The sequence below is a fragment of the Mustelus asterias genome, chromosome 21 (assembly GCF_964213995.1).
Source record: "Mustelus asterias chromosome 21, sMusAst1.hap1.1, whole genome shotgun sequence".
Taxonomy (NCBI): Eukaryota; Metazoa; Chordata; class Chondrichthyes; order Carcharhiniformes; family Triakidae; genus Mustelus; species Mustelus asterias.
Window position 1 is genome coordinate 80,801,040 of NC_135821.1, and position 12,393 is coordinate 80,813,432.

Below are 12,393 nucleotides of genomic sequence, written 5' to 3' on the forward strand. Positions count from 1 at the left end.
GGGTCCATATCCACAGATCTCTAAAGGTTGCCATTCAAGTGGATAGAGCTGTGAAGAAGGCCTATAGTGTGTTAGCTTTTATTAACAGGGGGTTGGAGTTTAAGAGCCGTGGGGTTATGCTGCAACTGTACAGGACTTTGGTGAGACCACATTTGGAATATTGTGTGCAGTTCTGGTCACCTCACTATAAGAAGGATGTGGAAGCGCTGGAAAGAGTGCAGAGGAGATTTACCAGGATGCTGCCTGGTTTGGAGGGTAGGTGTTATGAGGAAAGGTTGCGGGAGCTCGGGCTGTTCTCTCTGGAGCGGAGGAGGCTGAGGGGAGACTTAATAGAGGTTTATAAAATGGTGAAGGGGATAGATAGAGTGAACGTTCAAAGACTATTTCCTCGGGTGGATGGAGCTATTACAAGGGGGCATAACTATAGGGTTCGTGGTGGGAGATATAGGAAGGATATCAGAGGTACGTTCTTTACGCAGAGAGTGGTTGGGGTGTGGAATGGACTGCCTGCAGTGATAGTGGAGTCAGACACTTTAGGAACATTTAAGCTGTTATTGGATAGGCACATGGAGCACACCAGAATGATAGGGAGTGGGATAGCTTGATCTTGGTTTCAGATAAAGCTCGGCACAACATCGTGGGCCGAAGGGCCTGTTCTGTGCTGTACTGTTCTATGTTCTAATAGGGTTATTATATTAGCTTTCAACTTTCCCAACACTAACTGGGATATAAATAGTGCTAAGGGCTTGGATGGAGTAGATTTCTTGAAATGTGCACAGGAGAACTTTTTAAATCAATTTGTGGAAGGTCCAACAAGGGAGGGAGCTGTGCTGCACCTGATTCTGGGGAATGAAGTGGGACAGGTAGTTGAGGTTGTGGTGGGGAGCATTTTAGTGATAGCGATCACAGCATAGTACAATTTAAGTTTGTTATGGGCAAGGAAATGGACAAGCTGCAAAAAACGGTTTGGATTGGGGAAGAGTGGATTTTAGTAAAACAAGGCAGGATCTGGCCAAGGTAGACAAGAGAAATCTACAGAAGAGCAGTGGGGGTTGTTCAAAAAGGAAATGGGAAGGGTCCAGGGTTAGGGTTCCTTCTAGGGTGATAGGCAGGAGTAACAAGCCTAGAGAACCATGGATGACCAGAGATATTCAGGATACAATGCTAATGTCAAAATTAAAGTTTATTTATTTGTCACAAGTAGGCTTACATTAACATTGCAATGAAGTTACTGTGAAAATCTCCTCGTCACCACACTCCGGCACCTATTTGGGCACACTGAGGAAGAATTTAGCATGGCCAATGCACCTAACCAGCACGTCTTTTGGAGTGTGTGAAGAAACCGGAGCACCTGGAGGAAACCCACGCAAACACGGGGAGAACGTGCAGACTCCGCACAGACAGTGACCCAAGCTGGGAATCGAACCCAGGTCCCTGGCACTGTGAGGCAGCAGTGCTAGCCACTGTGCCACATTTAACAAGTACAAAGGGAGAAAATCAGTGGGGGTATATTAGTGAGGTATAGAAAGTGCAGGGTGGAGCTCAAGAAAGCAATTCGGAATGCAAAGACGGGATATGAGAAAGCTCTGGCTGGTAAAAGTAGGGAAAATCCCAAGATGTTCTATATCACTGGGAAGAGGATAACCAGGAAAAGAGTAGGGCCCATTAGGGATCAAGGAGGCAATCTGTGGGTGCAGCCAGTGGACACTGGTAGAATGTTGAATGAATACTTCACAGCTGCCTGCACCCAAGAGAATGAGGACAATGGTATGGAATTCAGGGAGAGGGACTGTGAGGTCCTTGAGCAAATTGACACAGGAGAAAGGCAAGGTATTGGAGGCATTGGCAGCCTTAAAGGTGGATAAATCTCCAGGTCCGGATGAATTGTGTCCCAGGCTGCCATGGGAGGCAAGGGAGGAGTTTGCAGGGGCACTGACCCAAATTTTCAATTCCTCTTTGGCCACTGGGGAGGTGCCAGAAGACTGGAGAACAGCTAATGTGGTTCTGCTATTTAAGACCGGTTGCAGAGATAAACCAAGGAACTAGAGACCAGTGAGTCTCACGTCAGTGGTAGGAAAACTTTTGGAGAAACTTCTGAAGGAGAGCATCGATCCATCTATCTCCACTTGAAGAAGCAAAGCTTGATCAGGGATAGTCAGCATGGTTTTGTCAGAGGAAGGTCATACCAAACAAATTTGATTGGATTTTTTTTGAGGAGGTGACCAGGTGTGTAGACGAGGGGAGTGCAGTCGATGCAGTTTATATGGATTTCAGCAAAGTCTTTGACAAGGTCCCACACGGGAGACTTGTAAAGAAGATAAATTCACATGGGATACAGGATAATTTGATAAAGTGGATTCAAAAGCACAGTGGTTAGCACTGCTGCTTCACAGCTCCAGGGTCCCGGGTTCAATTCCCGGCTCGGGTCACTGTCTGTGTGGAGTTTGCACATTCTCCTCGTGTCTGCGTGGGTTTCCTCCGGGTACTCCGGTTTCCTCCCACAGTCCAAAGATGTGCGGGTTAGGTTGATTGGCCAGGTTAAAAATTGCCCCTTAGAGTCCTGAGATGCGTAGGTTAGAGGGATTAGCGGGTAAATATGTGGGGGTAGGGCCTGGGTGGGATTGTGGACCCAGTGTCAACAAAAATGAAGAACAGGCACAAGGTAGTTCGACAGACAGAAAGAAAAACTACAGGCAGAGGAGCTGGAGGGAAAAAGCAGAGATACAGACACGAAGAGACAGAAAAAGAGGAACACTGAATTCTTGTCAGAAGAAGCAGCAAATCACTCTGAGAAAGAGGTCAAGTTTTCTGTTTAGCAGAAAGGGGACGAACTCTTGGAGAAACAGTGCGAGCCGGCTAAAGAGGTCTAAAACCCGGAAAGCTGTGTGAATAATGCAGGAGCTCCCAGGAGAGGCCGAACCTCATTATTTGTTCAGTTAAAAAGGAATTTTGGGAAGCCACACTATCAGGACTGTTTTACCCGACGGACAGAGAATTCCCAGGAGTCTGCCTTGCTGATGCTGATTGTACCCATGAAACAGAAAGGTGAGAGTTGTTGTCATACTTTGCATGAATAAGGAACAGCATATTGTAGAACTATAGGAGTTGGGATGTGTTGTTGAAGTTGTACAAGACATTGGTAAGGCCACACTTGGAATACTGTGTGCAATTCTGGTCACCCTATTATAGAAAGGATATTATTAAACTAGAAAGCGTGCAGAAAAAATTTGCTACCGGGACTTGATGGATTGAGTTATGAGGAGAGGCTGGACAGACTGGGACTTTTTTCTCTGGAGCGTAGGAGGCTGAGGGGTGATCTTATAGAGGTCCATAAAATAATAAGGGGCACAGATCAGCTAGATAGTTAATATCTTTTCCCAAAGGTAGGGGAGTCTAAAACTAGAGGGCATATGTTTAAGGTGAGAGGGGAGAAATACAAAAGTGTCCAGAGGGGCAATTTTTTCACACAGAGGGTGGTGAGTGTCTGGAACAAGCTGCCAGAGGTAGTGGTAGAGGCGGGTACAATATTGTCTTTTAAAAAGCATTTAGATCGTTACATGGGTACGATGGGTAGAGAGGGATATGGGCCAAATGCAGGCAATTGGGATTAGCTTAGGGGTTTTAAAAAAGAAAGGGCGGCATGGACAAGTTGGGCTAAAGGGTCTGTTTCCATGCTGTAAACCTCTATCACTCTATGACTTTATAACTGTGTTGTTCTGTAGTGCCAGATTTGTGTCGAGGATGATGCGAATGCTTGTGGTTGTGCCAGACATTGAGAGTGGGATTCTCCCTAAAAAATACAAAGTGTCGAATTCACATAAAAACTGGAGTAAATCCTGTTGGTTTTTTCAGTGGGAGTTTCAACAAGAATCTCCCACACTCTGTGCACTGCAGAGTGCAGTAGCGTGAATCACTCCAAAAAGTTGTGGGCAGGGCCTATTCCCGCTGGAGAGGCCGGCAGCAAAGCACTGAGTGCGCCACTGCGCATGTGCCAATCTGTGAGCGCCAAGATCGGCGCATGCCCAGTAGCCCCGCACTGCTGGCCTCCCAATCACTTGGTTGCTCGAGCAGCACAGTGAGCTGGGAGAATCGCACCCCCCCGTATTGACTAAATAAATTACATTTTCATGTGAAGTTTAACTGTCCTGTTAATTCTGGTGTAATTTCTATTTGTTCAGATTTGTGTTAAAGTAAAAGCAATGAAGTGGAACATTGGTAATTTCTCCATGTGATGGTTATTCAGTAAGTTTGGTTATTTTGGTTTGGGGGTTTCTCCACTCTGGTCTGGCCAATATTTAATAGGAGATTCTCCCAAAGATGCCAAGTAATAATTCCAGATAAGCACAACAGAAACCCAGCAAATGTCTGCCACATTGGCCGGAATCCTCCGGCCGTTCACACCCACCACTGCTGCCAGAGACGGAGAATTTGGCGCTCATCCCCTGACACCATGGGGCAATTTAGCACGGCCAATCAACCCAACCCGCACATCTTTGGAGTGTGGGAGGAAACCGGAGCACCCGGAGGAAACCCATGCAGACACGGGGAGAACATGCAGACTCTGCACAGACAGTGGCCCAAGGCTGGAATTGAACCCGGGTCCCTGACGCTGTGAGGCGGCAGTGCTAACCACTGTGCCACCGTGCCACCCTTTATTTAAGGATGTTAAACAGTTTGTGACATTTAATTAATGCAACTTTATTAATTTCAATTTCTTTGCAGGATCATATATACAGTCAGGGTGAGCACTGACATTTACTTCCCCCTCATCTTACAATGTTCAAGATAGACACATGAAAGTGAGACAGGTTGGAAATTCATTTGCTAATTTATTAACAGTAAAGAAATATATATATTTATATATATGTGTGTGTGTCATTGCACTAGTAATATTTTCCTAAAAAACCTTTGAAAATCATAGTTTATCCCCTCAAGTGATTAAGTTCAATTATTAAGGCCATTGCCCATGTTAATGACCAACTAGGCTGCAATAAAATGCAACGTCTAACATACCACGTGTCGTATGTTCTTATTCCTTTGCATTCACACCGCAGTTAAGATTCAGAAAATTGGCAGTAGAGATACAAATTTCAGAATAAAGGAATGAGGGAGCTGGCCAAAATGTCTCCATTTTAACCAATCATTATAATAGTTTGGTTATCGACAAAAGGAGAAAACATTGTCTATTCAAATTAATGATTATTTATGTAACAAATATCAACATATTTTAAGTGGTCCAATCAATAGGAGTTTGCGAAAGTTCGAAGGGCTCTGAACATCATGATTGTGGTGTCCAGGAGAACGTCTTGTTTAAGAGATAAAATTCCTTTGGTCCTGTTAAAGCAATGGGATAACAGGTCACACTGGAAGGGTCGTCCCCTTAGTTTGCAATTTGGCTGTTGATTCATAAACCAGCTCACTCAACCCTGTCTGGGAAGTTTAATCCAAGATTTAAACTGCAATTGCAATTTTTAACCAGTGCAGAAAGTGAAACAAAGAATATCAAACAATTTTCAACATTTACATTGTAATAATCACCTGTGGAACCCTTCCTGAATCCCCAGTTACAGCAGGAAAGTAGGAAACCCCCTTAGTACAAAGATTCAAAATCTAGAGAGCTGATGAATATTGAGTGTTCTTTCAGTGTGAAGAGTCATCGTCACTCACTGGCACTTATGGTGCTGGGAACTTTGGAATTTTTCACAACTGTCCTGAACAGGATGGAGCAGATGCAAGAACATCCTGGAACAATGTCCAGTTAAGAGAGACTGGATTCTTGGACAGGAAGCAAATGGTCCACAATGAATTAACCATTCAGGTGAGTCTTAGACTATTTCTAATTAATGCAGCATAGATTTAGAATTGTGAAAGTGAGCTTGAACTTTTAAATGCACCCTGAGAAATTGTGGAATTAAACCTCAAATGTAGAGCATAGTAACGTGGACAAAATGCATCTTTTATTTCCTTTGCCCCACCCCAAAGCTCCACTGAACCTGTTGGCCTGTAAAAAGTTTAGAAATATAAAAGTATAATTTGGCTTCAGCTGTTTAACCTTGCTCCACTTCTGTTTTGTAAATAGACATTTGCATTGAAGAAAATTAAAAATTAAATTTTAAATTATAAATGTAAGCCAAATATTGTCGTTAGAATCAGTTTGTCGCCTTGCAAGTGCGTTTTGTAAAAACTTTAAAAAATAATTGATGTTAGCCAATGTGAGGCCCTTTTAAGGCCAGTGACAAAACGGATTATTTGATTAGTTCTCGTGCTCAGACTAACTCCAAAACACCTTAGATTCTCGATGCAAAAACAGTTCCATTTTATAATGCATACCCATCAAACTAGAAGAACTGAAAGCTGCTAAGTTTAGAATTGTTCCCCGTGATGGGCACACTGCCATTTAACGATCGACTGATCACTGAGGATGACAACATTAGTGTGTATCAGAACGTAAAACCATTCCACATTTCCAGTTTGGCAGAAGTGGATTCCACTGCACTGTGTTAAACCTAAGTAATGATGAATACTTCATGTTTCCAATCCACATTTTATATTTCTCTGTTTCTCCTGCAAATTACAATTGTATTTTACACTTGGGCAGCCGTTTCACACACAGCAGCTGTGCATTAACACGGAGTAAGTGCATAAATGTCAAACAAAAGGATTTAGATGTGGGACAATCTCAAACAGCAACTATTATTGTTTAAAGAGGACTGCTGTAAGTTTCACTGCAATCCTAACAAACAGGACAGTTGCTACTAGTATTAATTGAAAGATTAAATCAAATTCACACGTGGTGTGAACCTGTTAACTCACCAACAGAATCAAACTAATAATACAGAGATCAGGTGGAATAGCGTTTCAGAGAATCATTTGAAACATGGAATTTTCCCGGTGGAATCACCAGACTGATGTCTGTTTTAAGTGGGATGATCATCATGGAAATCAATTACACGACCACGCTTGGGTTAAACCAAATGATTCTTTTAGGACAGGTCATGGCTGAGTTTGTCGTTACCTGTTTTACATTGACAGAGAAAGCGAGTTTCTCCTCTCGACAGTTGGATGTTGACAGGACAGGGGAGGCGGGGGGAGAGAGGGGGAGGGACTGGGAAAAAGAAAGTGCAAAGTTTGAAAAGTGCAAAGTTTCAAGAGAGCAAATGGAATCTGATCTGGCCGGTGTGTGTGGCGGTAAAGGGGAAACAGATAAGTGGACATTGATACTGATTTTTACTCCTTCTCTCCTCACCTGTGACAGTTTTGGGATGTGCTCGCTCACATTGTAAAGGAGCTCGTAAAGCCAGTCCCAATGCTAAAGCAGAGGCCTGTTCCTTTATTAAAATAAAAGCAAGAGTTAATGGTTTCACTGTACAGGAAGACAGGTGCTGACAGTAGAGTTATATATTTTATATATATATATATGTGCGCGCATGCGTGTGATATTTATGTACTGACTTGCTGGGAACAAGATATCGAGAACAGTGCGTTTACACAGAGTACAAGGTTCATGGTAATTGGAGTGTTTGCAGAAAGCTTTGGAATGACTGAAAGAAAAAAATGCCAGATTCCTGACTCTATTTGCACAAGCCCAAAGGGAATTCAGTGTTCTCATGTGAGATTATTGAAATAAACTAGGACAACATTCATCCCAACAAAACTCAAATAAACGTGCTATCCAGTGAAGGACGAATGTTGTACAAATAAATCAGTGGGGAGGGGAATGGAAAACCTCTTCAGAAAAAACGAGAGAAATGAGCTAATTAATCATGCTAACTTACTGGGGATAGGCAGACAGTTTCCAGGGAGTTCTAACTCCCCGAAATATGATGCATTTGATTTTGGCTTTTAATCCCCAAGAACCAGTCAACTAAAGGCTGAAAATTAGCTCATCAGAAACATGAATCAAAGCCCTATTTCCGACAGAGTAATTTAGCTGTGGAGCCACCAAGAAAGGGAACATCTTCATCTCTGTCCTGATCTTCTTTCTCAAATATAGAACTCATGGGATGAAAGTGGTGTTGTAAGCCAGTGACGATTAGAAAGCACCTTCAGTTGATTGGTTACCCTTGGGCCAGGCCCTTCATTACCCAGCAAACTATGAGGAAAATAAGACCTGCAGTGATCCAATTACACGGAATTGGGACTGGAGCTGGGTTTCTGGCTGGACATGGAGCCATTTTGGCAGGAAGCAGAATCGGATCTTGTAACTTTCTCCCATTGCCCCAGATCAATGCCACATTGTGAAATCACAAAAGGAAATCAATGCCCAAGTTTCCTGCCTTTGCGAGCTGAAACGATCCAGGTTAAAGATTCACCATCACCTTCACGATAAAGAGAGTGTGGAAGGGAAAAAAATGATAGGCAACTTGTGAAAGTCAAATGACAGCCTGTGTCTTGGGAGATAGTGTGCTAACAATCTATTTACAGCTTCAAAAACACTAGCTCAATGCAACAAAGTGACCTCTTCACCGAGATCATTGGCAAGATGGTCTCTAATTTTTAACTGAGGACTTTTATTTCTTTCTTTGCCGCTGCGTTCAAGTTATCAAAGCCTTTCCGCATTATAAGTTAATGTAGAGAATAAATTTCTAAATGACTGCTGGTTGTTGATTCACAAATAAAGCAACCCCAAATCCCCTCATTTTATACAATAAGTGTGCTTCCTACTGATTCTTTTTAAACTTATTAGTTTAGACAAGGAAAGGTTATATGCTCAATGACAGATTAACAGTCGCAACCACCTTCTGTAACAAGTATCTTGTTCCAAGTTTATAGCATTCGTATCCAGAAGGTGGCGATACAATTGCACAATCCAGAATATCTAACAGAAATTATATTTGCCCCGGCACCCTCTCCTTTAATCTCAGACTATAATTTTAGCACAATCACACTTCTTCTGCTTTCAGTTACAGTACAAAGTAAATGGTGCAGTGTCCCAGGCAAATGTCCATTTTTTTTGCATTAAAAGGCCATTATTTTTCAGCAGAGAGGTTTTTCTGAAGAATTGCTTATTTTGGATTGTTTGTCTTCCGAGGCAGGTACACTTTGACCTTTCGCTCGGCAAGACCCTGAGGGTTGATGCTTAAGTTCTTCAGTTACCCTCCTGCAGAGCAAGCTGTCCATTTCCTTTCTCCAGTTTCCCTACATTGAGGAAGAAAAAGAGTTTTCGGTCACAGTTGCTCGACAGAAGATAAATGATACAATCAAAGCTCAGAAACAACCTCGCATCAGTTGCCAACCATTTGGAAATGGAGTTGCATTTTTACAGGAATTTATTACTGAATATTTTGACCATTTCCCCAAAGCAGCACAACCAATTCCACTGAAGTTTCACAAATAGGCTCGTCCCCGTGGCTCAGAGGGCAGACAGTGGTGCAATGGTATTGTCATTGGACCAGTAACCCAGAGACCCAGCGTTTGATAAGGTGCCCCATAAAAGGCTGCTGAAGAAGATTAGGGCACACGGAGTTGGGGGTAGTGTGTTAAAGTGGATTGGGGACTGGCTATCCGACAGGAAGCAAAGAGTCGGAATAAATGGGTGTTTTTCTGGTTGGAGGAAGGTAACTAGTGGCGTGCCGCAGGGATCGGAACTCGGGCCGCAACTGTCTTGGCGTTTATTGGTAGGGGGATTGAATTTAGGAGTCGTAGCATTATGTTGCAACTGTACACAACTCTGGTGCGGCCGCACTTGGAGTACTGTGTGCAGTTCTGGTCCCCACATTACAGGAAGGATGTGGAGGCTTTGGAGAGGGTGCAGAGGAGGTTTACCAGGATGTTGCCTGGTATGGAGGGGAGATCCTATGAGGAGAGGCTGAGGGATTTGGGATTGTTTTCGCTGGAAAGGCGGCGGCTAAGGGGGATCTTATTGAAACATATAAGATGATTAGAGGTTTAGATAGGGTGGATAGTGATAGCCTTTTTCCTCTGATGGAGAAATCCAGCACGAGGGGGCATGGCTTTAAATTGAGGGGGGGTAGTTATAGAACCGATGTCAGGGGTAGGTTCTTTACCCAGAGGGTGGTGAGGGATTGGAATGCCCTGCCAGCATCAGTTGTAAATGCGCCTAGTTTGGGGGCGTTTAAGAGATCCGTAGATAGGTTCATGGACGAAAAGAAATTGGTTTAGGTTGGAGGGTCACAGTTTTTTTTTTTTAACTGGTCGGTGCAACATCGTGGGCCGAAGGGCCTGTTCTGCGCTGTAATGTTCTATGTTCTATGTTCTATTTACCATTTATATAGATGATCTGGAGGAGGGGACGGAGTGTAGGGTAACGAAGTTTGCAGACGACACAAAGATAAGTGGAAAAGTGAATCGTGTGGAGGATGGAGAAGATCTGCAGAGAGATTTGGACAGGCTGAGTGAGTGGGCGAGGATATGGCAAATGGAGTATAACGTTGAGAAATGCGAGGTTATACACTTTGGAGGAAATAATAACAAATGGGATTACTATCTCAATGGAAACAAATTAAAACATGCTACCGTGCAAAGGGACCTGGGGGTCCTTGTGCATGAAACGCAAAAGCCCAGTCTGCAGGTACAACAGGTGATCAAGAAGGCAAATGGGATGTTGGCCTATATCGCGAGGGGGATAGAATATAAAAGCAGGGATGTCTTGATGCACCTGTACAGGGCATTGGTGAGGCCGCAGCTGGAATACTGTGTGCAGTATTGGTCCCCTTATATGAGGAAGGATATATTGGCATTGGAGGGAGTGCAGAGAAGGTTCACCAGGTTGATACCGGAGATGAGGGGTTTGGATTATGAGGAGAGGCTGAGGAGATTGGGTTTGTACTCGTTGGAGTTTAGAAGGATGAGGGGGGATCTTATGGAGACTTATAAGATAATGCGGGGGCTGGATAGGGTGGAGGCGGAGAGATTCTTTCCACTTAGTAAGGAAGTTAAAACTAGAGGACACAGCCTCAAAATAAAGGGGGGTCGGTTTAAGACAGAGTTGAGGAGGAACTTCTTCTCCCAGAGGGTGGTGAATCTCTGGAATTCTCTGCCCACTGAGGTGGTGGAGGCTACCTCGCTGAATATGTTTAAAGCGCGGATGGATGGATTCCTGATCGGTAAGGGAATTAAGGGTTATGGGGATCAGGCGGGTAAGTGGTACTGATCCACGTCAGATCAGCCATGATCTTATTGAATGGCGGGGCAGGCTCGAGGGGCTAGATGGCCTACTCCTGCTCCTATTTCTTATGTTCTTAATGCCCTGGGGAGCCGGGTTCAAATCCCACTACACAGATGGTGGAATTTAAAAGCACAATAAAAATCTGGAATTAAAAATCTAACGATGACTATGAAACCATTGTTGATTGTTGCAAAAAAAAATCTGGTTCACTAATGTCCTTATCCGGTCTGGCCTACATGTGACTCCAGACCCACAGCAATGTGGTTGTCTCTCAGTTGTCCTCTGAAATGGTCGAGCAAACCCTTCTGTTTCATTCAACAAAGAAAACATCAGGCGGAATTTTACAGCTTTGCTCATTCCGAAACCAGAAAATCCCGCCCGAGGCCAATGGAACTTTCCATGCTCTGTCCCTCGCCTGCTCAGATTCCCGTGGCAGGTGGGGCGGTAAAATTCCAGCCATCGACTCTGGACCCCATGAAGTCTCACGGCATCAAGGCAAACATGAGTAAGGAAATCTCCTGTCGATTACCACTTACCATCCCCTCGGCTGATGAATCAGTATTCCTCCATGTCGAACACCACTTGGAGGAAGCACCGAGGGTGGCAAGGACACAGAATATACTCTGGGTGGAGGGGGATGTGGGAGGGGGGGGGGGGGTTGTAATGTGATTGGAGTTTGAAAATAAAAGGCAATATCCTACTGATGGAGCGTTAGAATATAGTACCTGCACCCATCTCAGATCCAACTAACCCATCCTGGTGTAAAACCATCACAGCAAGATATCTGGAGATATAATTACAGATCCTGCCACAAGGATCAATGGCTTCATTGACCATTTGGTAATCCTCGTTGTGAGTAAGAGCATGTTCTTGTACCTCTCTGTGTAAAAACCCCTTCTGGTTCACGAATGCCCTTTAGGGAATGAAATCTGTAGTCACTACTGGCCTAGCCTACATGTGACTCCAGACCCACAGCAATGTGGTTGACTCTTAAATGCCCTCTGAAATAGCCTAGCAAACCACTCAGTTCAAGGACAATTAGGGATGGGCAATAAATGCTGGCCAGCCAGCAACGCCCACATCCCATGAAAAGAATAAAACTGTTACACAATATATTTTACACAATATACTTTGGAGATAGTGACCACAATTCAGTGTCTTTCATTATTGCAATGGAGAGGGATAGGGCCATATGGCAGGGCAAGGTTTATAATTGGGGGAGAGGTAATTATGATGCGATTAGGCAAGAATTAGGGAGCGTAAGA

General features: G+C 43.9%; 1 protein-coding gene across 3 annotated transcripts in view; it reads right to left on the reverse strand.

Annotated features, from left to right (window-relative positions):
• Positions 1–4,684: 4,684 nt before the first annotated feature.
• LOC144509453 (uncharacterized) overlaps positions 4,685–12,393 on the reverse strand; it is a 205,548-nt gene continuing 197,839 nt past the window's right edge. For all 3 annotated transcript variants that reach the window (XM_078238356.1, XM_078238354.1, XM_078238355.1), the window contains exon 7: positions 4,685–9,138. In XM_078238356.1, coding sequence (XP_078094482.1) covers positions 8,977–9,138 — 162 coding nt within the window. In that variant the 3' untranslated portion in view covers positions 4,685–8,976. The remainder of the gene's footprint in view (positions 9,139–12,393) is intronic.